The sequence below is a fragment of the Phlebotomus papatasi genome, chromosome 1, assembly GCF_024763615.1.
Source record: "Phlebotomus papatasi isolate M1 chromosome 1, Ppap_2.1, whole genome shotgun sequence".
Taxonomy (NCBI): Eukaryota; Metazoa; Arthropoda; class Insecta; order Diptera; family Psychodidae; genus Phlebotomus; species Phlebotomus papatasi.
The window spans coordinates 51,354,369-51,381,315 of record NC_077222.1 but is presented as its reverse complement, the minus strand read 5'-3'; the positions used below and the strand labels follow the sequence as shown (position 1 = coordinate 51,381,315).

The window sequence follows — 26,947 nt, the reverse complement described above, 5'->3', positions numbered from 1 at the left end:
TTTGTGCTACATTTAAAGATGTCATGCGAAATTCTCCTATTTTTTTGTAATTTATTAAAATCAGTTTTTTTTTTTAAATTAATATTTCTGCTAAACGGCTGTAAGTATTGTATTGGCCATAATCCATTCCACCACCCTTTGTGCAAATTTTTATCACAAATTTGAGTTTATTTGTTTTTTTTTATGTCTTGCACACGAAATAAGTGTATTTAAAAAAAATTATCTCTCAAATCAGTAATTAATTCTGCTTTATAAAAAACTGCAGTTCTCACAACGTGCTTCGCTTTGAAGGATTTTAAACAAACTTGTGTGTTTAATAAAATAAAATAATTTCTTAATAAGAATTCGAGTGTGAGAACTTCTAGGTATACTGAGTAAGATCGCAATTTTTCACAGTGTATATTGAGAAAAATTCGCTTTTTAACAAATCATCGGAAGATCGTTTGATGATTTTTCTTTTGAGCATTGCTGGTGATTATTCTATGCTATAGGCTGTTGTTTTATTTTATCCAAGAGAATCTCCACTCCCTCCTCAAACCAAGTGGGAGCATTAAACTTTTCTGCTGTATGGCCAGCCAAAAAAAAATGAACAAAACTCCTCCAGAGTCGCGCCAAATTGATTCTCATTTGAGTGTGAGCTCTCAGTCAGACAAGTTCATTAGTTATTGGCATTCACTTAAGTGTTTTGGGGAACAATTCAACTGCGAGCAGTGCGACAAAATGCTGAAGGTTTCTGCATTTTTTACACTTTTCTGCGTAGTTTTCGTGACTTCTCAGCAAATTTTGCAAAGAAATGAACAATCAGACTTTGCAGAAGATATTTCGCGAGTGACTGAGAGAAAATTTGAAGTTGATTATGATAATGATACCTTCTTGCTGGATGGTAAACCGTTTCGGTACGTTTCGGGTTCTTTTCACTATTTCCGGGCTCCGCGGAAGACTTGGCGCCAAAAATTGCGCACAATGCGAGCAACTGGATTGAATGCAGTAAGCACGTAAGTTCGTAAAAATTAAAATTGTTCACTAAATACTAAACAAAAAGAAAATGTGCAAATTTTTTCAAAAGGTACGTAGAGTGGTCAATTCATAATCCCAAAGACAATGAACAGTATATTTGGAGTGGAATGGCAGATTTGGAGCATTTCTTGGATCTGGCTGTCCAAGAAGATCTCTTGGTTATCCTTCGGCCAGGTCCGTACATCTGTGCTGAGAGAGATATGGGTGGATTCCCGTACTGGCTCTTGACAAAATACCCCAAAATCAAGCTGAGGACTTATGATTCAAGTAAGGGCTTAGCATATTAATTGTTTTCTCTTGTTTCACTATCGTCCATTGATTTTTTTCAGCCAAGTTCAATAAATATTCATTATCAATAATTTAGATCGATTGCAAGGTTATCAGTATTATTATCTCTCTTCAGACTATCTGGCAGAAGTGGAAAAATGGTATAGAGTATTAATGACTAAAATGCAGCCCTATCTTTATGGGAATGGAGGACCTATCATCATGGTTCAAGTTGAGAATGAATATGGCTCTTTCTCGGCTTGCGACAAGACCTACATGAAATGGCTCAGGGATGAGACCCATAAATATACCCAAGATAGAGCCCTCCTGTTCACAACAGACGGGCCAGGATACCTTTCCTGCGGAAGTGTTGAAAATGTCTTTGCAACAATTGATTTTGGACCTTGTAAGTCTACTCTTTATTAATAATTCGCAATCCTGTTGCTATTTTATGTTCTTTTTCTTCCGTGTGAATTTTTAAATAAGGCCGAGTCCTATTCGTGTTTTTTTTTTTATAGAAGAGATACAAAACTTGCAAGAGGGTCCTTTAAAGACCTCAAAATTCATACTTTACAAGTGTTTTATTAACACTTCAGGAACTTAAAACAAAATTTAAGGACGTTTTGAAAAAGTGTTGTAGTTTTTGAGCACCTAGGGGAAACTAAGGCAGTAGTAAACATGGGGTAATTATAAACACTCACTGGTAAAAATAAAAGGGTCAAATTGACCCTTTTCCAAAGGATGGATCATATTTGACTCTTTGAAAGGGTCACCAGGTACCCTTCGAAAGGGTCACGGTTTTGACATCTATTTAATTCCGGAATAAACGAATAAAAAAACAATGAAAAAGTGATCTTTGGTATTCGCTCAGATGAGAGAAATATGATATCAGTAATAAGTTTACAATAAAACATGATTATTCGTGATAAATGTGCATACTAAATTTCAAGAGATACAAAAGTGAACCTTTCAAAGGGTCAAATACGATCCATCCTTTTGAAAAGGGTCAATTTGACCCTTTTATTTTTACTAGTGCTGATTGTTAGGTGTACTGTACATTCATTGAACTTATGTCCATTATTCTTTAGTGGACCCTATAATAATCTAATTTAAAAAAAATCGCAGTGTTTACAACATGTCCAAGGCCATATTTGACAGTTTTACTAAGCAAAGTCAATGTGCTTCAATATGGACATAAATTTCTCTAGTGTATAGGGGCCATAAAGATCGTGTTAAAAATGAGTTTTATCAGTAGACTAAGGAATTAGACAAGAAGGGCATTGTTAGGGTTTACCTATGAGAATAAGGAATGAAAAGTATAAGATCCTGAAACTTAACTACTTCCTTGACAATTATAGCACGAGATACCTGAGAAAGTGTGCAATAAGAATATGAGTTAGAATTTCAATCCTGGCTAACCTTGTGAAGGAAACCTGTGATGATAATGAGTTACAGTAGACTCTCTCTCAATCGTGAATATGGGACAAAATGTCATCCGGTTTAGCGATAGAATTTAGCGTCAAAACCTCTGTAAATTCCACAAAAAGTGCTCAATTATAAAGAATCACGATAAAATAGGAAGAACTACAGCGAATTTGAGCGAATTAGCTTCATAATTAAGCGTGAAAACTGTCAACAAAATTTGACGCCCGATTGAAAAAGAGCCTATTGATTTGATTGAGCCTATTTTATAAAAAGGCAGTGGCGCCAACCGCGCCAACACTCAGCGATATCCGGATGGCAGGTGTCAAACGTCAAACTTGATATGGCGCTTTTTGTTTGCTGTTTTAGTACTGTTAGAACCGATCATCCGGATGATTGCAGACGAAGTTTTATGATTTTTTTCAGAATGTTTGACATCTGTCTCGGATATCAGAGAGTTGAGTCCATGATCAAAAACATTACTCAAATTGATTTTATCTATGTCATTATAAAGGTGATTTTAAGTATATTTTCTGAAAAATTTTCATTACAAAATTTTAAAAATTCAATCTTAGAGACAGTTTTTGAGAAATATTCCCACTATATAACTGTTTCGAAAAAAGTTGTATTTTTCATGCAAAATGTACTAGCCCCAGTACACTCAGTCCTGGGATTAAGCACATTTCGGGACCGAAAAAAACGCGCGAAGTGGCGTTACGCATCAAGAAAATTTGCATACACGCAGAGGCTTTGTTTTGAATAAATCGCGGAGTAAAAGTAGTCAAAACAAAAAGATTCAACTGTTTAATAGAAATGCTTTAAGGGAAAGTGGGGTACCACCAAACACTTTTGAAAGATGCGCTTTTTTGACTGTATTTCCCAAGAAAACTGTTAATTTTTGAAAAATGCTGCTTACCCCATGTAATAGCCTTGGGTATAGGCTGCATATTAATGCATATAAGAATAATAATGTAAAAAAATGCAATTTTCCATAAAAAGGAAAATTTTTTCACAATGCATTTTTCGATATTTTCCAACCACCCGGGCTATCAACAAACACTTTCTGGGGCACCGGTAAACAGCTATTTTTCTCACCTATTGAAGTTATTTTGGGCATTCACGACAACTCTTTATTATAAAATAGCTATTAAAAATGTGAAGAATTCTCAAAAAAAAAACAACATTGCAACATTTAGAACAAATTACTAAAAAAGCAGAAAACTAAAGCAATGCACAACGAATACATTTTTTCTGAAGAGAATTATATGAATTTGCTCCTTGACTTTTCTAGAATGTTACTGTTTAGTGAAAATTCTTTCGATATAATTTGAAAACTTCTTAAATACAAGAAAAATACGCGAGCGTAGAATGCTTCTATTGGAAACAAATGAATCCAAATGGAGACAAGGGAAATTTTCTAATTGGAGACAAACAGTGTAAGTGAAACCGCGACGAAAGGCTTCCAAAACCTTGTTGAGTTGCTCCTCAGTGCAGGATTTGCTCTTATTCCTGGTCTTTTCTCCTTTCCCATCTAAAACAATAAGAAAATCTCTCGAAAAAAATCATATTTCCGGGGTTTTCTATTGAAGCATTTGCAGACGCTTCAGATAAACCCTTTTTGTTCACGAAATAAGGTAATTATTTCATTTGAAAACTTCACGTACCGTTAACAATAAAGATTAGCACTTAATTTAACTAAAATTAGTCAGAAGAGTCAGAAATATGACATAAATGTTAAACAAAACGAATAAACAACAGTCTCCTTATTGTTTCTTATTGGAAAACATGGTCGATCGATGAAAAATTCGATGGTATAAAAAAATAAATGTTGTACTTTTATAGAACTTCAAAAACTTAAAAACTGAAATAGGAATAAAAATTTATTATTAAAAAAAAAAAAACAGAAAATATGGTGTTTTTCAGTCTTTTTGACCTAGTTAAGAGAATTTTTTTTCGTTCTCATTTTTTTTTGTTTTAAATTTTTCAATGGAATTGTGCACTCGAGATAAAAAGACTTGAGCGAACGTCTGTGTCACAATATATTTTTACAAAAATTTTTTTTTTAAATGTGTATCTTATTTTCCCATGTGCTTGCATTGTTTTTTTTTTAAATTATAATGCACTATTTCTCTAGAGACCTCTAATGAAGGAAGGTTCTTTTCACAATTGAGTAAATATATACAGCAAAATTATTTCAATTTCACGTACTAGGTACTCAGAGTACTAAGATATTTTATCTTCTATAGGAGAAAGTACTCTCCCTTCGAACGTTAATGCCTTCGAATAATGTGAATTTCCTTTTAGTTTTCCTAAGAGACTTACACATTTCTATTAAATATTAGTTGACTTATTATTATCAATTGTTGATAATTCCGTGATAGTTTAGTGTAAATCTTTTACGAAAAGCAAAATAAATTCACATTATTCGAAGGCATGAACGTTCGAAGGGAGAGCAATTTTCCCTATATGACGACATTTAGCAATACTGGAAAATTTTCGGAATATATGAGTCATCAATAGGTAATATTAGAGTTATTCCAACTTCCATAGTAAAAGACATATTTTATTTATTATTCAGCATTTTCCGTTTTGGGGCTCTGGGAGCCGTCAGAATATTGGTTTTTGGATTAAGAATACCTAGGGGAAAGTATACTCTCCCTTCGAACGTTCAGGCCTTCGAATAATGTGAATTTCTGTTACTTTTCCTAAGAGATTTACACTAATTTATCACGGAATTATCAACAATTAATGATAAACCAACTAATATTTAATAGAAATGTGTAAGTCTCTTATGAAAACTAAAAGGAAATTCACATAATTCGAGGGCATGAATGTTCGAAGGGACAGTACTTTCCCCTACTTTCCTTTCGAACGTTCATGCCCTCGAATAATGTGAATTTCTGTTACTTTTCCTAAGAGATTTCCACATGATTGTCACATAATTATCAGTAATTAAGTCTCTTAGGATAACAAGAAAATTCACATTATTCGAAGGTATGAACGTTCGAAGAGAGAGTACTTTCCCCTACATCAGACGAGAATATTACTTTAAAATGCTACTTGGGTTGAATACACATCGAATTAATTTATTTTGCTAAAGATCAGAAAATTCCACTGAATGTTTTTTTTTTTATTAAAATCTTGCATAATGCTGCAGAAAATTTTGGAACATATCCAAGAACCGAGAGTACATTATAAGGATATTTTCTAAATCCTGGTTCACCCAAAGAACAAATTCGAATTCTAATGAATTTCCGTCGCAAACTACAATTTCATTTTAAACCCAATTGAAGCATCATGGATTAATTGAACCGTGGTTTCATGGTCAATTAAATATTTACTGCTAAGAGTTCTTTTGAGAATATTTTCTGACTTCTTGGGCTTCTAGGTCGAGGGAATTAGGGGAAAGTTCTCTCCCTTCGAACGTTCATGCCTTCGAATAATGTGAATTCCTTCTACTTTTCTTAAGCTTAAGCTAACAAATATTTGATGGAAATGTGTAAGTCTCTTAGGAAAACTTAAAGAAAATTCACATTATTCAAAGGTATGAACGTTCGAAGGGAGAGTACTTTCCCCTATTAATTGATCCAATTATTTGCAGCCAACAGCATTGCTGGCTACTGGCAAAAGTTGCGTGCCCATCAGCCCAGAGGGCCTCTGGTCAACTCCGAATACTATCCCGGATGGTTGACCCATTGGCAGGAAACCATGCAACGCGTGGACACGGCTAAAGTCGTGAAGACGCTGCAGGACATGCTGAGGGATAATGCCAATATTAACTTCTACATGTTCTACGGAGGAACGAATTTTGGCTTTACAGCTGGAGCCAATGACGGGGGAATTGGGGGATTTCAGGCAGATGTGACATCGTATGACTATGATGCTCCAATGAATGAATGTGGAGATGCTACAGCCAAACTCTTTGCCATCAGAGATACCATTTCTGGTTACTTTGCCATGCCCAATGTCACAGTTCCCAAACCCACGCCCAAACTCAACTACGGGAAGGTGTACCTGACACCGAGGCAGAGTCTCCTCTCCCGCAACACCCGCCGCAACCTCTGCCGGTCGCCATTGACATCGAGAATGCCCGTTTCTTTTGAGGAGATCGACCAGAATTCCGGTCTAGTTCTCTATGAGACTGATTTGCCGAAGATGCGACGCGATCCAAGTGCTTTGACTATTGAGAAATTGCGCGATCGGGCGTATGTCTATATTGATCGGCAATTTCTGGGCATTCTGAGTAGGGAGAATAAAATTGACACACTCTCGATTAATTGGGCCAATTGGCCAGGGCAGAAATTGCAGATATTGGTGGAGAGTCAGGGAAGAATCAATTACAACGTTGCGAATGATTTCAAGGGGATTTTGGGGTCAGTAACACTAGATTACTCAATTCTCTACAATTGGACCATCACAGGATGCCCTTTGGAGAACAATGAAGAAATTGAGGGATACACCGCTGAGGCAAATCGCTATTTCAGAGAAAACACTGCCAGATGTTCCCTCCGGAATGGACCAATCTTCTTCCGTGGCGCCTTTGACCTAGAACCCAATCAACTGATGGACACTTACCTGGATCCCAGTGGTTGGGGAAAGGGCGTTGCCTTCGTCAATAATTACAATCTCGGTCGTTACTGGCCAGCTGTTGGACCCCAAATAACTCTCTACATCCCCAAGGAATTCCTCAATGTCGGCACAAACACCCTAATCCTCCTGGAATACGAAAGATGCCCCGAGGAAAGAAATATAGAATTAATTTCAACACCAAAACTCGATGGAAATCCATGAGAGAGCAGAAAAATATTGTATTGAAAATAACTTTTTTTTTTAAATAGAAAATATTTCCTCATCAGCTATACACAGCAAGGTGCCTCCTAGTGTTGTCCGTTCAAAGACTCCTCCCGCCCACACGACTAAAGGCATTTTTAGTAGATCCATTTGGCAGATTTCGTATCACCAGCTCTGAGGTACAATTTGGTTTTCGAGGAATGGCTGAAGGTACTCAGTTAATTTGGTCAAATTGGCCCGCGATGTGGCCAATTTATACAGAAAATAGCCACCCAGGATGGCACCTATAAAGCCCCCGAACGCCCTCAAGTGGTGTCCGGATTTCTTCTTGGGCACATTCATTCTATTGTAGTCCTGGAAAAAAATCAATTTTATCCATTTCGGTCATCAACATCAAGGATATTCGACATCGAAAATTCAAAATTGATTTTTCCATCTTAGCGCCTCAAGCGGTGTTCGAACGAAGTTCTAATGTTCCAAAAAATTGAAGCACTTTATGATAACTTTCAATACTGTTTCAGAGGATCAAATTCGGACTAATAGAAATAGAATAGATTGCAACCCCAACTCTTACTCTTTCTTCCGCCATTTTGGATACCGCCCTTTTTTGTTTTCTCAATTAGTTTAGCCCCTCTATAGCATCAATCGATCTCAAATTTTAGCATGTTATAGCTGGGTCTAATAGCTTTTGATAAAAAAAAAAATTTGGGACTCCCCGACCTCCCTGACCCGAGCTAGAAGGGGTCAAAAATTTAATTTTCAAATGGCCATAATCTCCAGTAATTGTCAGAATTTGAAAAATCTTAGTGTTTTGGAAAGCTCTCGTGGAGTCTACACAAACCTTATGACACCCAACTTTCATCGGATTTAATCGAAGGTCCGATTAATCGAAAAATCCGTTTTCAAAATTTCGATGTCGAATATTTCGAAAACTAGACGATGCTTTTTTTTTTAAATTAGCTGAGATTCTTTAAAATTTCAGCTTTTGTGATCACCTCCTGTGACCACAAAGGTGTATGGGTGTTCATACTCGTAGGGGTTCCCTATTGAAGAGGTATGATCCTTCGGCCCTATACGGAAATAGTCTTGTTGATATATATTTTTCGAAATGCATTGCAAAGATTATGTTTTGTGAGTGAAATTAAACTGCACTTTTTAATTAAACGACTATAATTATTACGATAATAACATTTATTAGGTGAGATTCTTAACAATCTCACCTACTTTTTCAATTCTATTCAAAACCATATAAATATTGTATGGAGTACGATATAATATGCATAAAAAATTTTCACTTTTTAGAAAGTCCGTTGCTATTTTTAGTTATGAAATTTGTGTATTTTTAAGGTTTTATCTCTATTTGTTAAATAAAATGGTGTTGAAAACACGCACAACTCAAGCATAAAACGGGCAAGATTGTGCTGAGAACATGCTTACATCAAGCATGAGCGTAAAAATACGCACAGCTTAAGCACAAAATGGTTAATATTGTGCTTAAAAATTACGCATAGCTTAAGCATAAAAAGTTTATTATTCCGCTTAAAAACGCAAACAGCTTAAGCACAAAACGGTTGATATTTCGCTTAAAAACACGCACAGCTCAAGTATAAAACGGTTGACATACTGCTTGACAATACGCACAGCTTGAGCATAAAACGGTTATTGTGTTTAAAAACATGCACAGCTCAGACACAAAACGGTTAATATTGCGCTTAAACACACGCACAGCTCAATCGTAAAACGGTTAGGAATGCGCTTAAAATAACGCACAGCTCAATCATAAAACGGTTAAGAATGACCTTAAAATCACGCACAGCTCAATCGTAAAACTGTTAAAAATTCGCTTAAAATCAAACGTTTTTCGATTGAGCTGTGCGTGATTTTAAGCGCATGCTTAACCGACTTACGATTGAGTTGTGCGTGGTTTTAAGCGCATTCTTAACCGACTTACGATTGGGCTGTGCGTGATATTAAGAGCATTCTTAGTCGTTTTATGATTGAGCTGTGCGTATTTTTAAGCGCATTCTTAACCATTTTATGATCGTGCTGTGCGTGTTTTAAACACGATTTTGGATTAGCGTTTAAAAAATATAAAATTAAAAGAATTATAGAAAAAGAACTCAAAAAAGCAGCGTGAGAAATTTACGGAAAAGAGTCTTTTTGTGAGAAAAATAAATAAAAGAAAAAAGCTGGGCGGCGCGTGCCGGGCTCTGCTAGAATTAGTTCTTATCGTTACTAATTAGCTGAGATTCTTTAGAATCTTAGATTTTCTAGTCACAGGTGAAATCCGACCTCGTCAGATCGGGCCCAAATTTTGGATGTACACGTTTTGACACTCATAGATCACGAAAATCATGTGCGCTAAAAATCGATTTTCGTGGACGGTCCGTCGTATAAGCACTTCTGGAGAAAGAACGGAGAGAGATATTGACAAGCGGTTTTCGGCAAAGGTTAAATATCGATGAGTGGCTAGAAGTTGATGATGTCAGACACACTCCCCCACCCCCTTTCCCTTCCGACATTTTGGAATACCCCAAAATTTTGTTTTCTCAATAATTCAGCCCCTATGGCATCGATCGATCTCAAATTTTAGTAAGTTATACCTGGGACTAAGACTTTTCGATAGTACCAAACTCAAGGTCCTCCGACCCCCCCTGACCCGAGCTAGAGGGGGTCAAAAATTAAATTTTGAAATGACCATATCTCCGGTTCTAATTATCGGAAATCGAAAAATTTTGGTTTTTTGGAAAGCTCTCGTTGAGTACTATAACTCTCATGGCACGCCAATTTCATCCGATTAAAACGAAGGTTCGATTTTCGATTAATCGATTTCGAATATTTCGAAAACTAGACGATGCTTTTTCTTTAAATTTTAGTATGTTATAGCTGAGGCGAGACCTTTCCAATGGTGGGACGCACTCCTCCCTTGATGTTCCCTGACCCGAGCTATAACCATAAATGCCTTGACCGGACTGCATTTTTTTGTGTTTATCAAGCAATTTTGATGAAATTTTAGTATATATTGTATCTGAGAACGAGATCTTTCTAACGATGGGTCCCATCCGTCTCTACCCCAACCCACTGTATCCGAACCCTTACTATATCCATATGGACCGAACTCTATCACTTATGTTTATTAACCGATTTCAATGAACTTTTTTTTCTTTTGTTGGTCTTCCCCAATCAGACTATTTAAAATAGTAAATGACCAGTGATAAGCCCAGATAAGCTTATGGTAGCTGAGATTCTTTACAGGCAACCTCGAAATGCGTGCAACTCGGGGTACTTGCAACTCGGAATGCGTAAAAATTCGATTGTGAGTTGAATTTTGGGGGTAAAGAATCGCGTCGGGCCAATTTTATCCATTTCGACTGCCAATAACAGTAATTAATGAAGAATACAGTAATATCCTAATACTCTAGACGATTCTTTACTCTCAGAATTCAACTTATAATAGAATTTTCACGCATTCCATTTATTTCGCTGATGCTGTATTTAAAATTTGAAACATAACTTGAAGGATATGATAGGATTAGTAGGACACCGGTGTCCCATAAACAAAACAATTTTTTTTACTATACCAAATTATTTAGTCCTCTAATAAATAGTCCGAAAAATTAGTTTTTATTTTTGGAATACCGGTGTCCCATTCGTCCTTAGAGGGTTAACAGGTGATTTGGAAATAAAACGACAGATCCTCAAGTTTCGAACAAGCATTTTTTTATATACTAAAATTAACCAAAAAAAAACTGAAGGTTGAATCTGTCACCGTTTGACCTTGAATTCATATTTCGACTTTTGAAACTAACTTTCAGTTCTGCAATATCTGGCACTCCGATATCCGTATGACAGCTGTCACTGGAATTGACACTCGAGGAATTCAATAACAATCCTTTCATGTGAATTTTTATGTAATTATAATCGTTATCCGAATATTGTAGAGCTGAGTATGGCTATACGCCATTTTTTTCAAAATTTTGATCTTACGAGCAAAAGTACTAATAATTTCCGTTTTTATTTGTTATTTCGCATACTATCACATCTCGAAATTCGAAATAAGCTCTATTTTTTTTGAATTGTAGAGCTTTGCAGACGAATACTTTATCCACAAATTTCTTTCTTTCAATTCTCCATTTATCCATAAATTTCTTTAAATAATTTCTTCTGGCGTTTTTCAAGGTCAAACGTTAAGCATCGCTTTACTGGTTATTTATCAACCGATTGGGGCAAGATTGGATTTATTGGAAAGGTCTTTAATTCCTGTACAAATTTTAAACTAGTGTAAATTGGTTTTAACAGATTTTAAAAGATAATTAAATTAATAAATAACTTTTTTTATTTAAAATTTTAATAGTGAATTGCTACACATTAACAATTTCAACCTGGGTAGGTTTTAATGTGATTTATGAAAACCTTTGCAATATTTTAGAAAAAAAAAATCGAAGAAATTTGATGAAATGTAAGCGCTATGCTTTGTGGCATAGAACTCCGAGTACTAAAACTGTTTGCCACTGCCATTGCAAATGTGCGACAGGGGCGGTTTTTTGCCTTCAAATGACCGTAACTTCTCTTTTAATTGTCAGAATTTGATCATCAGTGATGAGATAGGCAGGATAGACATGTCTCTAGGAATACCATAACTTTTTAAAAAATGCAATATTCGTCAGACGAACGCTAGGTGCGCTTTGGTCAGAAAATCAAATTTTCGCAACAAAAAAATGAAATATTCCTATATCTCTTTTGCAAAATTTAGCACGTTATTTTACGATTCTACTCACTTCTTGTATCTTGATCAGTTCTGAATCCATCTCCTGGGCGTTCTTTGTAATCTCGTTGAGGGCTTTAATCACATATGTGGACGCAAATGCATGATCCCCAATGGGAATATCGTTGGGATTCTCCAGGTAGAGCTTAAGATGTGAGGCCAGGACAGAGGACTGGAGATTTTGGAGGTGAGATATGATGTTCCTCATTGAGTTGGTTGTGTAAGTCTCCTGGTCGATTTTCTGAATCATCCTGCAAACAAATACCAAGCAATTACATCCATTTCTGGCTTTTTAAGCCCCCAAAGAACCTACTCATCATATCCAGTGACTTGATTAGGCTGACTAGCAAATTCTCTGAGCATCTCCGCCCTGACATCTTCATTGTCCACCCCGAGAAGCTCCAAATCCTCATTGGTCAGCAGAGAGATATTCCGCAAATTGATGTCATGGTTCCTGGACAAGTTAAATCAAATTATGAGAGAGGGATAATGGCTAAATAAGATGCAGACTCACAGAAAAGTTGTCACGAGAGATTCCTTGCCAAATCCTTCCAGAAGGGCCTCCAGAGCCACCCGATTTGCTCTCTTCACTTCGGCACTATTCACAATGGCAAATTCCACTTCTGTTTCATCTGCCTCTGTCCCCTTTAGATTCCTCTCCACTTCCATTGCTGGAAATTTTGGGAAGATCGGCAGGAAAAGCGAATTTTTCAGATCAAAACAAAACCTTTGCGAAAATTTCTGACACCTCAAGGCCGGCTTTTGAATTACAACGCGAAGTTTGCTGCGATCGGAAGAGGTGTGAGCCGTGAAGAAAGAGAAAGACCTTGCAGGTTACTTTCCCTTCACAGCTATTGTAAATGATACGGACATCCAACTTCGTTCGACCCCAATAATTTCGTTTAGTGGGAAAAATAGTTGATAACTTTTTTATTATTTAAAGAATTGGGAAAAACCAAAAAATGGGCGTAGAATACCAAATTGTCGTAAAATGCCACCTTTTTCATATGGAGTTGGCATCCGAAATGGACATTTGAATGGCTTATACTACATAACCTAAACAATGTTAACATTTTTTGAGTTTTGTCACGATTCGAAAAAATCATAAAAGTACATAAAAATGTTGAAATAATTATTAAAAATTAAGTAATATAAGACCTAGAATTGTTATAAAGTGGTACTGTACTGAAAAATAAGGTGAAAATTCAATTTATGCCTTGTTTTTCTTTTTTCGAATTCCTGTTGGAATTTTACATATATACTTTTCTAAAAAAAAAGCGCAAACTATATATGAGAATTTGAAAATTTTATAGCAAAATATATTGATATGAGTCCTAAAATCCTTGCCAAAATGCTAGGAAAAAGGAAATGCAATGAAAATTGGCTTTTTGCTTCGAAAATCTGTAAAAAAAATCATCTTGGCATTTTTTGTCAATTTTTTGAAAACTTATACAAGAATTAAAAGAAAATGAGAAAAAAATTTATAGGAAAATGAATTTATGAGTCCTAGAACTGCTGTAGAAGTCTTACACGGAATGAAAATCTATTGAAAAAATGCCTTTTTGTTGATAATATCAGCGCTGGCAATTTATGCCAGTTTTGCATTTTACGTGATTTTTTGGCTCGGGTTTTTAAGTGTTAATGTCCAAGATGAACAGATATCGTGGGTTATATCGATCGTTGTCATCTTTGCATTTCTTTTGTGCCAGAATTTCACATAAAAGGCGAAATCTGTATCGTTGCTTCTTGCATCAAACGCAGATACGACAATCGGTCGAAGCAACCGACAATATACAAGATGTACTTCAAGATATAGCGGGGACGTGAGGCTGTTTTGTGCTGTGGGGCTACATTGAAAATGATTTTTTATTTATAATTATTTTATTTGGATTCACAATAGTTTTGTCTATCCAAATTCATCCAAATTACATCATCTTAAGACTCAGAGAGACTCTAGCTTAAGGAGAGCTTCAAGTGGGTCAGTGGATAGAGCAGAGGCTCTATGACTGTGAGGTCTTGGGTTCAAAGCTGAGCAGCGGCAGAAAAAGATTTCTCATGCCATTTCGGCTTTGAATTCGTCCATTGAATGAATGAATAGAAATGCCAATGGTGCATATTGGCAAAAAGTGAACCGCCTTAACAATAGGGGCTGGTACGAGAACGAGTTTCGTTTCGACATGAAAGTGGTACTTCAGTCGCTACAAATATTCGCTGTCACTGATCCCAAACATACACCGAGAAGGAATGCTGTGATATAGTACCGGCATTGATTGCTGACGAAGCTGTGATATGGAGCGGCTACCAATATCGTATCCGGGGATAAGATAGAATAGGAGTGGGGAAGCATAAGGGGCCCAATTGTGACCTGGATGCATCGGTAATTCGAAATGGAGAACTGACCCCTGGCAAAATCTTATCTTAAGACTCGGTTTTCCTTTAGAAATACGCGAATAGATCGTGTAACAATGCATAACAATGTATCCCCACAGTTCAAAGTAGTCCCACCTTACCCTGTGCCAGATAATCTATAATTACATTTTCATAACTGACCCATGATTTATTTGGTAAAAAATCAATGTTTTTGACACACTTTCAGGTTTACCAACGCAACGCCTAATTCAAAATATTCTAAACGCCTTTACGTAAAAATATCATTTTTGTTTACTATTTTTATTTTTCAATAAAACTATTTTAGTTATTTTAGTATTTTGCTTTTAAAATTGTCAAGTAAGAAGTTGAGGTTCACGATCTTATGTTTTCATTAAAGGACAAGGAGCTTTGTCTTTAATTCGATATTCTACTGATCAAACACATTTTTTTAATACGGTCTTTATGACCCCTACACACCAGAGAAATTTATGTCCATATTGAAGACATACAACAAAGATTTTGATACCAAATTGTTTTTTTTTCACTTTATTGTACCATTTATTACCCTAAGACAAAATTGTTTAATTATTTTCTTTTACATTAAAGGAAACAGTGTGTCAAGTGGTAGAGCACTCGCTCTATGATGCAAGTGTCCAGGATTCGAATCCTCTTTAGGTCACCAGGAATTTTTCTGGCGTTAAAGGTGTTCGAATTGCATCCAGTGAGCTTCACTACACTTGATTCCACGGGCATGGAACTGACAACCTCATCCCGTACAAGAAAAAATAATAATGCATGTCTAGAAATCCCCTTTGCGTTAAGGCCTTGTTCCTTCATGGAATGTTGCGCCAGCATTATTATTATTATTATTAAAGCAAACACCTGCTAGGTACCCGGGGAACCTATACGTATACATCTTTTAAGGAATTCTGGAAACCCATACATTTTGTCAAGGAATTCTTGGGGAACCTGCATGGAATCTCAGACATAGAGGGCATAGAACTCAAAAATATTTTTCAGGGAACCCATGAGGAACTCAGAAAACTCACATATTATTTCGGGGATCCGGGAACTAGAGTTCACTCTGATTGCTTATACAGTAGACTCTCTCAAATTCGGGCATTTGGGACCGAAATGTCACCCGAATTAGAGAGAAATTCGAGCGTCAAATTGTTTGAAATGCAACGATTTTTTGTTCTGCATACTCATATTAAGTTTACGTACTCATATTTATGGTAAATTTCATTAAAAAAACCCTAATAATGCAAAATCCCATCATAACTAAGATAAAGCATGGCAAATTTAAGCAAATTTCGAAATCTTGAAAAATATCGATAAACTTTTTCCAAATTTAACTGCTGCCCGAATTAAAAAGTAGTCCGATATTAAAAGAGCCGAATTAGTAATCGCCTCAATAACGGATTTAGCAACTTTAGAAAAAATTATGATGATATAACATTATTATAAAAATTATTACAGTTAGACTCTCTCTCAATCGGGCATATGGGGCAAAATGTCATCCAAATTGTCGAGAGATTCGGGTATCAAAGTCATTGTAAATTCCATAAAAAGCGCTCAATTATAAAGAATCACAATAAAAGAAGGGGAACTACAGCGAATTTGAACAAATTTGCTTTAAAATTAAACGTGAATGTCAACAAAATTTTGCGCCCGATTGTAAAAGAGCCGATTGAGCGAGAGTCTACTGTATCTTGTACGAAATATTTTGATACGATTTACAGTGGAGTTCTTCAAATTTGAACATTTGGGGGGTATAGATATAGATGATATTTCTCACTCCTCAAATTTGAACAATATTTTCAAAAACGTTACGGAATTCATGTGAAATGCACTTTCCCAAATTTAAGAAAGATATTAATTTTAGAGAATATCAATGTAATTTATTGTTAAAAAATTGGAATTTGTTGCGGAAGTTAATATAATACGATAATATTGAGGAAACACCAGAGAAAAATAGTTCTAATTTAGACTCCAAGCAAAACTTTCTTCACATAACCTCAAATTTTACATTTTGAATTCAACTGTCGTTCAAATTTGAGGAGTTCAATTTGAGGAACTCGACTGTTTATAACTACAGGAGAGTCTCCTAAATTCGAACGCTCGGGGGGTATTTTTGACATTTCTCACCTCCCAAATTCGAACGATTTTTTGAAAACTAACGAAATTTGTGTGAGATTAAATTGTACTTTGAATCAAAATCCCGTACTTTCTCGCAAGTCATAGTGGTAACATACTTCCTTTTCATTTTACAAGACCATAATGTATGTAAACATTCAGGAAGAAGCACATAAATATGATTTTCATTCCCCAAGAATACGAACTTTCTAACATAACCTCACAATTGACATTTTGAATCCAAACGGCGTTCGAATTTGAGAGATTCAGATTTGAGACACTCTACTGTATGTGACGTAAATAGGTTGGGTCTTAGTCGTTTAAAGAAAAAAAAAAATAGAATTTATAATGGAAGAATAGAGACTTGAATTATCGAAGATATTACACCGTTGAAATTCGTAAGAATTCCAATTCCAGTGAATTCAATAATTCCGAAAGAATCACAATTCCTGTAAGCTTATTCAAGATTATCATTTTCAGTGTTTATTTTTTTTTACAATTTTATTGCATTTTTTGAGTATTTTAAAATATTTCAACCAAAAGTTGCTAGAAAGAGTACATTTAATCTTTAAAATGTTTATAAAACCATGATAATACCAAAATAAATAAATATAAAACTTAAAAAATCATATGGCGGGAAAGAGGTAGTACCCATTATTGCCACGAGCGCTGCGATCGCACTTCCGGATGTCATTCTCTTTTGCGTGAAAATAACACAAGATGGTGAGTGAAATGTGGTTTTTCTGCAATTTTCGTGAAAAACTCGTGAAATATTCAACGTTCTTTGAAGAAAATACGTTAAAAATGTTCTTTAGTGGTCAGTAATAAAGATTCTAAACGAGAAATGCGGGGATTCTCAGAGATTTGTCTAGAAAAGTGACAACAAATATGCGGTCTGACTGTTCTTCACGTGCTATCAATTTTTCCTCTGATTTTCGATAAATATCATGAAAATTCTCTAGAAAACTTGATGAGGGGAGGGTGAAGAGTAAAATTCGTGAAGAGAATTGCAGAAAATAGGATAATTTGAGGGGATACGGAGAAAAATTGTGTATGTTTGTTCTAACCTCACTTTTTGCTCTTCCAGCCACCGAAGAAGGACTCGAAGTCGACGTCGAAGCAGCCCCAGAAGACACAGAAGAAGAAGGAGGGCTCCGGAGGCGGCAAGGCCAAGAAGAAGAAGTGGTCGAAAGGAAAAGTCAGGGATAAGTTGAACAACCAGGTTCTGTTTGACAAGGCAACCTACGACAAATTCCTGAAGGAAGTCCCGCACTGGAAGCTCATCACGCCTTCCGTCGTCTCTGAGCGTCTGAAGGTACGCGGATCCCTGGCAAAGCAGGCTCTCAATGAACTCCGCGAGAATGGCCACATCAAGCTGGTGGTGAAGCATCATTCGCAGCTCATCTACACGAGAGCCACGAAGGGTGATGACATCGTCGCATAAATCTGCTCCCGGATTCCACTGAACACTGTGTGTAGTTTTTGTTTGGGGGCAAATAAAGAGGATGTGAGAGTGAAAAGCCAGTTTTATCAATTTGTATCATTTTCATGGTTTTATGTATTCATCGTTTCTTTTTTTTAGTGTAAATTTCAGAGAATCTCACATGTACTTCAAAAAAGTTTCGCCTCAATTTCCTCATTTAATTCCTCTTCTATAATTTGGTAAATAGAAAACCTGTAATTTTTTATGCTCTCAATGTACACGAAAAGTGCCTTAAATGGAAAATGATTTTTCCAACAATTCGATAAATCAACAAAAGTCCTTTCCTAAAATATTTCCAACAGAAAAATTTGCTAACAAATTCGCATTGGAATTCTTGGCATAAATACCGTAAGTATTTTTCATCATCAGATCCCATAATTTGCAGAAGATATTCTGGATTTCATTGTTAGTTCGCCCAAAAAAGATTTTAGGCCCCGCCCCTTTCAATTTGTAATACAGTCAAGTTCCTTAAAACGTGCGACGGATTAATTCAAAATGTAAAATTTGAGGTTATAAGTTTTGCGCGGAGTCTGAATTTAGAACCATTTTCTTTGTTGTTTCCTTGATATTATCTTAACTTTCCTTAACAAATTTTATTTATTGAACAATAAATTACAATGAGAGAATTCTCTAAACGTTTTTTTTCTTCATTTTAAGGCGTCTACACATTGGGAGCAATTTTCGTCAAAAATTGCATTTTTGACACAATTTAGACGTTTTTCCATTTACAGCAAAGCAACGCATACAATTTCCTTAAAAAGCAATTTTTGACAAAAATTGCTTCCATATGTAGAGGTCTTTAGGAAGAGCGCATCACGTAAATTCCGTTACGGTTTTGAAAATATTGTTCACAATATTTGAGGAATGAAAAATGTCATCTATATACCTCCCAAATGTTCATTTTGAGGAACCTGACTGTATAATAATGAGATTAAATGAGAAACATCAACCTCTTATAATTTAAAATAAGAAAGGACGTCAAATGCTCCTCGTTTCGCTTACTAAAAAATAGGCCACGCCCTCAATGAGGTTTGCAAACAGAACGAAAAACAGAAAAACAGAACTTTCTTTTGTGTAGAAAGATATAAAAAAACTACAGTAGACTCTCGCTAATTCGGCTCTTTTAATATCGGGCTACTTTTTAATTCGGACAACAGTTAAATTTGAAAAAGAGTTTGTTGACATTTTTCAAGTTTGATTATGATTGATTTATCAAATGAAGCAAATAAGCTCAAATTTGCCGTGGTTTGACTTGATTTTTATGATTTTTAAGGGATTTTCATGATGTCTACAATATATTTGAGTACGTGAACTCAATATGTGCATGAAAATGAATAAAAAATCGTTTCATTTCAAAAAGTTTGTCGCTAGAATTTCTCTCTAATTCGGGTGACATTTTGGTTCTAAATGCCCGAATTCGAGAGAGTCTACTGTAAATTGATTTGTTATTGAACCTGATTTTACTTAACCTAATTAGAAAGATTTTAGGTTATGTGAATGTGAAGCCTAACCTTAAATATCATAGAGGCAGAATTTTGTGCAGCGTAAATTTCTTAATCTGCCAGTCAAAAGGATCTTTGATGAATTTTAAAATCACGAAAAAAGAATAAATCTTCATTATAATTTAAATTATTAATAATTGATGATCTCAAAATATTAATCGTTTTTATTAAAAATATTCGGGACAATCATCTTCCAGATGGACCTCTAATAAAAAAAATATTCCTGGACGGTTTATTAAGTTTCTAATGAATAAAATAAAGCACCAAATATGTGAATTTTGTAATGGTTTTATTTTTTAGGTAAAGGCATGCTCTCATGCATAACCTAAAATTATAAATCAATTCAATCGCTTTAACAAATATGAGTACAGTCGAGTTCCTCAAATTTGAACTCATCAAATTTGAACGACGGTTGAATTCAAAATGTAAAATTTGAGGTTATGTGATGAAACTTTTTCGTGGAGTCTGAATTAGAACCATTTTTCTCTGATGTTTCCTCAATATTATCGTAGTATATTAACTTCCGCAATAAATTCCATTTATTTCACAATGAATTGCATTGATATATTCTGTAAAGTTATTTTTCTTAATTTAGGGAAAGGGCATTTCACATGAATTCCGTTACATTTTTGAAAATATTGTTCAAATTTGAGGAACTCTACTGTATAATGCCTAATACGGTAGATTGTTAATTTTTCAATTATTGAACAGAAACTGGATCAAATTTTCTAACTAAAAAAATATTATATATAAGTTTCAGCATCTTTAGGTAAAAGATGTTAGAAAATATTAAAATTTGATTCACACTGAAAAAAATATTTTGTCAAATTGTTCGTAAGTGTTTGTGAATTTCTACTAAGAACTTACGAAATGGTCGCAAATCCCACAGACTTGTTCATAAAGTTTGTACTTTTAACATAAGTTCGTAACATAATCACTTGACAAGCAGTTTTTGGTTTTTGTTCTTTTAGAAACATTTGTTCGTAGATTTTTGTATGGCAAAAATTCTCGAGCAAATGACAAAATTTTACGAACATTTTTTGAGCGTTTACGAACATTTACGTACAAATGTTTGTAAAAGTACAAAAAATTTCCGTCAACTGATCATTTGAGAAGCTCTTATTAACGAGACTGAAACCCATAGTCGAAGAGAAAAATCTGATCCCGGACTTCCAATTTGGATTCCGCAATAAACACTCCACAATAGAGCAAGTTCACAGAGAGATCAAACAGATCGGCAGTGATTTAGAGGCGGGAAGCTTTTGTACAACTGCCTTCCTGGATGTCCGGCAGGCCTTTGATAAGGTCTGGCATGAGGGCCTAATATGGAAGTTGCAACGCTATCTTCCGGATCAGATGACGGGAATCTTGAGGTCTTATCTTGACGAGAGGAGTTTCTTTGTGTCCCATCTGGGGACTGACACTGATTTGCACCCTGTTGGAGCGGGCGTACCCCAGGGAAGTGTGTTAGCTCCACTTCTTTTTGCAATTTTTACTGCTGACATCCCGCTGGATGGTGATTCTAGGGTGGTTATGGCTACGTATGCTGACGACACTGTTGTTCTGGCTTCAGATCCTAACCCTTTACACGCGACAAGAAAACTTCAGGGAGCCATAAATTCCATGGAAGATTGGATGACACGTTGGAGAATTAGTGTGAACGAGTCAAAATCTGTCCAGGTGACATTCACATTGAAAAGGGAGACCTGTCCTCCCATTACAATCAATAATAAGATCATTCCTGCTCAAGATGATGTCAAGTACCTTGGACTTCATTTGGACAAGAGACTAACATGGAGAAAACATATATGGGCAAAGAGGTGTCAATTGAGTTTGAAACTACGACAAATGTACTGGCTAATGGGACGGAGATCGAAACTCTCATTAGATAACAAACTATTATTATATAATAGCATGCTGAAGCCCATTTGGTCATACGGGGTGGAACTTTGGGGTTCCGCTTCCACATCAAATATCAACATCATTGAACGTTTTCAGAACAAAGTTCTAAGACAAGTTCTTGATGCACCCTGGTATATACCAAATGAAATTATAAGAAATGATTTGGGGGTACCCGATGTGCGAAGTGTTATCCAGGAACGCAGAAGAAGTTATGCAATCAGACTGCAACATCACCCAAACCCACTAGCCAAAGAACTTTTAGTCAATTTCGGGTCTTCTAGACTCAAGAGAATGCGTCTCCCTAACTTGTAAATTCGCTTGTTTGTCAACTTGTAATATCAAATTCTATATTTAATTTTCCTGTTCAATTTTATAGGTGAAAAGTTTTATGTAAATGTTAGTTTATAGAGGTCGTGCCAGAGGGCATGCACACTCTTTAAAGCAGGGGTGTGCAAGAACCGTTTGAAACCGAATAAACGTCAAAATAAGTTTGTCTAAGTATCGTTTTGATCATTGACGTACAAGTTTCATTTGACGTTTGTTCGGTTTCAAACGGTTCTTGCACACCTCTGCTTTAAAGACTCATTTTTGCTGTGATAAAAATTTGCTGAATGTATACATCCACGTACAGATTGCAATAAACTTTAGGGTCAAAAAAAAAAAAAAAAAAAAACTGATCATTTTACGAACAATATTTGTCAAAAAAAGTACAAATTTTTACGAACTTCGTTTTGGGTTATATGATTTTCGGGCATTTTGTAAGTCCCCAATAGGAATTCTTAAACATTAACGAACAATTTTGCAGAATATTTTTTTCTGTGCATGGAAATAGTGAAATATAGGAAATATAGGTATCAAAAGAAAAAATATAAAGTAGTGTAGGATATCGACATCTTCGAATATTAAATTTTATGTTTTTTCTTTAATGAAAAAGTAATGCGTTTCTAACTAAAAAAATATTTTCAATTTAAATATGCTTTTTTGTAAAAAAAAAATTGCCAGTTGTATTTTTAGAAAAATTGTGAGAATTTTAACAATTTTGACAATTTTAACAAATCCAACTACAGTAGAGCCTCGCTATAGTCCATATTTGGTTCCAGATTTGACACTTGGTTGCTGTAGTGTATGAGGTCAGACGGGTGAGGAGAAAAGGCTGTAAGAGTTGATCGGTCGGGTTGAAAAATGAAATGTCACTCTTGTAATAAATTCCAGACGTTACACACGTGTTTTATTGCTCCGCTTAAAATCCTGAATTTGGTAACGAGACTGGGATTATAATTATCGCCCAATTTCAGGTAAATACATTACACTTGGTAACGAGACTGGGATTATAATTATCGCCCAATTTCAGGTAAATACATTACACTTGGCGACTCAGGAGAAAGTAAGGTTATGGCCACGTCCGGAAACTCGTCAATTGAGTCTAAAGCGACTTCTCCAATTATGCTGCCGAAAAGGAGTGATCTTGTACCAGGCCTCGGTCCATATAACCCAGATACTTCGTGGGAAAGTTATCGGGAACGTTTGGAACTGTGGTTTGAGATAAATGATGTCACCTCCGATAAGAAAATGCGTGGGTTTCTTCTCACGGAGATTGGAGCAGAAGTTTATGAGACTGTGAAAGGTCTGGTGATGCCTCAGAAAGTTCAGCAACTCAGTTACTATGAATTAGTGGAGAAAATTGCTGGACATTTTGGACCGCAAAGAAATGTGATCCTCGAGAGATACAATTTTATGCAGAGGACACAAAAGCCTGGAGAGACTATGACGCAATTTATCGCCGAAATTTGCAAATTGAGTCAATTTTGTAATTTCGCTGAATTGGAGAATATGCTGCGAGATCGCATTGTGTGTGGAGTGCTCAATGACTCTCTGAGGAAGAAGCTTTTGTCGGAAAAAGATTTAACATATAAACGAGCTTGTGACCTGGCTAGAGCGGAAGAGACTGCTGTGAGGGGCCTGGAAGAGATGAAATTAGAGCCATCATCATTTACTAGTGAGGCACATATCGTGGCAAAGATCGTCCGGAAGATCTGCTTTCGATGCAATAAACAACATGAGTCTGCTGAGTGCTGGGCGAAGGACAAGACATGTCATAAATGCAAGAAAACCGGGCATATTGCTCCTGCGTGTCCTAATAAGGGAAAAAGTCAGAAAAAGGTCCAGGCGGTTCTTGTGAAAGAGGATAGTCAAGAGTCAGATGGAGAAGTCGCATCGATAAATGTTATTGCAACGTCAAATCACTCATTGGAATTAGAGATTGAGGGTAAAACAGTTTATATGGATGTAGACTCTGGAGCTTCAAACACGGTGATGTGTTTAGAGCAGTGGAAAAAGTTGAAGTCACCACAGAAGTTGAAGCAGACCGATCTAAAATTGCAGACGTGGCTCAAAAGAGGTGTGGATATTGTTGGACAAGCAACTGTGACAGTTAAAGTTGGTGATAGGGTAGTAAATTTGCCATTAATTATCACCAAATCTGGTGGAAACTCTCTTTTGGGTCGAAATTGGTTCCAACCATTGGGTATCTACGTTCATGTTCCGAAGATCAATGCTTTGGAGAGCAACGCAGTAGAGTCAGTGTTAACCAAATATCACAGAATCTTCAGGGATGAACTGGGAGCACATTCCGGGAGAACAGTGGAGATTCAACTGATCGAGGGTGTGCAACCGGTTTTCCTTAAACACCGACAAGTTCCAATTCCTCGTAGAGAAGCTGTTGAGCAGGAGTTGGACAAATTAGTGGAACAAGGGGTGCTGGAACCAGTTGAGTTTTCGGAGTGGGCTACTCCTATCTGTGCAGTGAAGAAACCAGATGGTTCTGTGCGAATCTGTGGAGACTACAGAGCAACTATCAATCCAGTGACGAAGGCGAATGCATACCCTCTGCCGACAGTGCCGGAGTTATTGGCTGGAGCTTCTGGTCAGATATTCTCGAAGATTGATCTTACTCAGGCATACCAGCAGCTTCGTGTGGATGATAAGACGGCAGAAGTGTTGACTATTAACACTCACAAAGGACTCTTCAGGGTAAAGAGAATGCCGTTTGGAATATCTGCAGCACCGGGAATTTTCCAAAGATTTATGGAGACGTTGCTAGCTGGCATTCCGGGAACTCAGGTATTTCTTGATGATATCTTAATTGTTGGGGGAAATGTTCAAGAACATGGGGAGAGATTGGATCGGGTTCTCCAAAAGCTAGATGGGGCAAATTTGACAGTTAAGAAAGAAAAATGTAGATTTGGGGTGCGAGAAGTAGAGTTTGTGGGGTTTAGGATTAGTGATAGGGGAATTCAGCCTACAAACAGACATGTTAAAGACATTTTGGAGGCACCTTCACCGAAGAATCAGACTGAGCTCAGAGCTTTTCTTGGCATGATCAACTTTTATGGAAGATTTGTTCGGGACAGGGCATCAGTGTCCGAATGCCTACACCGTTTGCTGGATGGGAAATCAACCTGGAAGTGGGAAGAAGAACACCAGCAAGCCATAGATGAGTTGAAGAATCAGTTGATGTCTGCTCAAATCTTGGTGCATTATAAAATGGATTTGCCCTTAATTTTGTGCTGTGATAGCTCTCCTTATGGAGTAGGCGCAGTATTGGCACATGTTACACCTGAAGGGGAGAGGCCTATTGCGTACTTTTCTCGTACTTTGAATCAGCACCAGAGGAACTATGCGCAGATAGATAAAGAGGCACTTTCGATTGTCACTGCTGTGAAGAATTTCCACCAATATATCTGCGGCAGGAAGATTAAGATTTTCACAGACCATCGACCTCTTTTGGGAATTTTCAATCCAAAGAAACCGATTCAAAATACCATCTCTCCAAGAATGACTAGATGGTGTTTGGCTCTGGGAGTGTATGATTACGAGATAGAATATAGACCTGGAGAGAAACATCAGAATGCAGATGCTTTAAGCAGAGTTCCCGTCAGAGAAGAGCTGGAGATTGATGAGGATCCATCCGGAGAGATTTTGATGCTCCAAGATGATGTGACACCAGTGTCCGCCAGAGAAATTCAAGAATTTACGAAGAAAGATGCTACATTGATTCGAGTAAAAAGGTGGATACTAGAGGGATGGCCAGAGAGATGTCCTAACGTGGAGATGAAGCCATTCTTTGCAATCCGAACAGAATTGTCCCTGATGAAAGATGTAATTCTAAAAGGAAATCAAGTAATTGTCCCAGAGCCACTCCGCGACAGATTACTGAATTCACTTCACGCTACGCACTGGGGAATGGTGAATATGAAGGCCATTGCCAGAAGTTATATGTGGTGGCCTGGGATGGACGCAGAGATTGAGACGAAAGTGAAATTATGTGAACGTTGTCAAGTCGTCAGGAACAATCCACCGAAGGCCCCACTCTGTCGAGAAACTGAGGTTACTAAACCATGGGAGAGGCTACACTTAGATTTCGCTGGACCAATGAGGGGTAGAATTTATTTGATAGTCGTGGATGCTATGTCTAAGTGGCTCGAAGTTAAAGTGGTGAAGTCTCAATCTAGCCAAGAAGTAGTTAGAGTACTGAGAGAGTTATTTGCAACTCACGGTGTCCCAGCAGAAATCTATACGGACAACGGTACTGCGTTTGTGTCTCAGGAGATGAAGAGATTTCATGAGGTGAACGGGATACGTGGCATTACAATTTCACCGTGGCACCCAGCGAGTAACGGACAGGCGGAGATTATGGTGCAGAAAACAAAGAAAGCTTTGTTGAAATTTGAGGGTGAAGATGTGGGTCTTAAGTTGGCTAGATATTTATTTGCTCAACACACAACACCAAGCAATACGACGGGAAAAACGCCCTGCGAGCTCCTAATGGGAAGGACTTTGAAGTCATGTCTCAGTAGACTTCATCCAGAAGAGATCAAAGAGGAGAAGAAAGAGAAAAAGGAATCAAGAAGATTTAACGTGGGGGCTGCAGTTTATGTGAGAAACTACGCTGAGGGGAATAGATGGGTCCCGGCTTGGGTAGTAGAAGTAAATGGACCAGTTTCATACAAGGTGCAACTGGAAGATGGAAGTGTTTTGCGACGTCATGTAAATCAAATGATAAGTCGATTGATCAAAGACACGCAAATACCAGATGAAGTCCATGGACCTTCCGAGTTAGAAGAAAGTGCAGATGTGGTGGAGAGTTCTGGAGAGGAAGAGGATGAAGAAGAGGAGTTTGAAAGTGCTTCGGAGGGAACGGAGGAGGAAGTTCCCGCCGTGGCTCAGGAGGAACAGCGACCTCAGCGCGTACGTAGACTTCCCGGATATTTGACGGATTATGTTTTGAGTTAA

General features: G+C 36.7%; 4 protein-coding genes across 4 annotated transcripts; 3 read left to right on the top strand and 1 right to left on the bottom strand.

Annotated features, from left to right (window-relative positions):
* Positions 1 to 268: 268 nt before the first annotated feature.
* LOC129805844 (beta-galactosidase) lies at positions 269 to 7,567 on the top strand. Its single transcript, XM_055854056.1, has 4 exons — positions 269 to 995; positions 1,067 to 1,284; positions 1,421 to 1,690; positions 6,308 to 7,567. The coding sequence occupies exons 1-4, from the start codon at positions 568 to 570 to the stop codon at positions 7,495 to 7,497; spliced, it is 2,106 nt and encodes a 701-aa protein (XP_055710031.1). The 5' UTR covers positions 269 to 567; the 3' UTR covers positions 7,498 to 7,567.
* Positions 7,491 to 13,053, bottom strand: LOC129805912 (uncharacterized). The gene is made up of 4 exons (XM_055854162.1): positions 12,777 to 13,053; positions 12,576 to 12,716; positions 12,276 to 12,513; positions 7,491 to 7,851 (listed from the first exon to the last, which is right to left on the bottom strand). Exons 1-4 carry the CDS (start codon positions 12,929 to 12,931, stop codon positions 7,663 to 7,665), a joined length of 723 nt encoding a protein of 240 aa, XP_055710137.1. The 5' UTR covers positions 12,932 to 13,053; the 3' UTR covers positions 7,491 to 7,662.
* Positions 13,054 to 17,416: 4,363 nt separating this feature from the next.
* LOC129805937 (40S ribosomal protein S25) lies at positions 17,417 to 18,288 on the top strand. Its single transcript, XM_055854223.1, has 2 exons — positions 17,417 to 17,491; positions 17,856 to 18,288. The coding sequence occupies exons 1-2, from the start codon at positions 17,489 to 17,491 to the stop codon at positions 18,210 to 18,212; spliced, it is 360 nt and encodes a 119-aa protein (XP_055710198.1). The 5' UTR covers positions 17,417 to 17,488; the 3' UTR covers positions 18,213 to 18,288.
* A 4,759-nt stretch (positions 18,289 to 23,047) lies between these two features.
* Positions 23,048 to 26,947, top strand: LOC129800753 (uncharacterized protein K02A2.6-like). Its single transcript, XM_055845405.1, has one exon. It carries the CDS (start codon positions 23,048 to 23,050, stop codon positions 26,945 to 26,947), a length of 3,900 nt encoding a protein of 1,299 aa, XP_055701380.1.

What these genes read in the sequence shown, in the direction of transcription:
- LOC129805912 (XM_055854162.1), bottom strand. Translation starts at nt 12,931, where the DNA reads ATGGAAGTGGAGAGGAATCTAAAGGGGACAGAGGCAGATGAAACAGAA. An exon ending in TCTCTCGTGACAACTTTTCT is followed by an intron (nt 12,717 to 12,776) that starts GTGAGTCTGCAT and finishes TAACTTGTCCAG; the next exon opens with GAACCATGACATCAATTTGC. An exon ending in CAAGTCACTGGATATGATGA is followed by an intron (nt 12,514 to 12,575) that starts GTAGGTTCTTTG and finishes ATTTGTTTGCAG; the next exon opens with GATGATTCAGAAAATCGACC.
- LOC129800753 (XM_055845405.1), top strand. Translation starts at nt 23,048, where the DNA reads ATGGCCACGTCCGGAAACTCGTCAATTGAGTCTAAAGCGACTTCTCCA.
- LOC129805844 (XM_055854056.1), top strand. Translation starts at nt 568, where the DNA reads ATGGCCAGCCAAAAAAAAATGAACAAAACTCCTCCAGAGTCGCGCCAA. An exon ending in GGATTGAATGCAGTAAGCAC is followed by an intron (nt 996 to 1,066) that starts GTAAGTTCGTAA and finishes TTTTTTCAAAAG; the next exon opens with GTACGTAGAGTGGTCAATTC. An exon ending in AACAATTGATTTTGGACCTT is followed by an intron (nt 1,691 to 6,307) that starts GTAAGTCTACTC and finishes AATTATTTGCAG; the next exon opens with CCAACAGCATTGCTGGCTAC.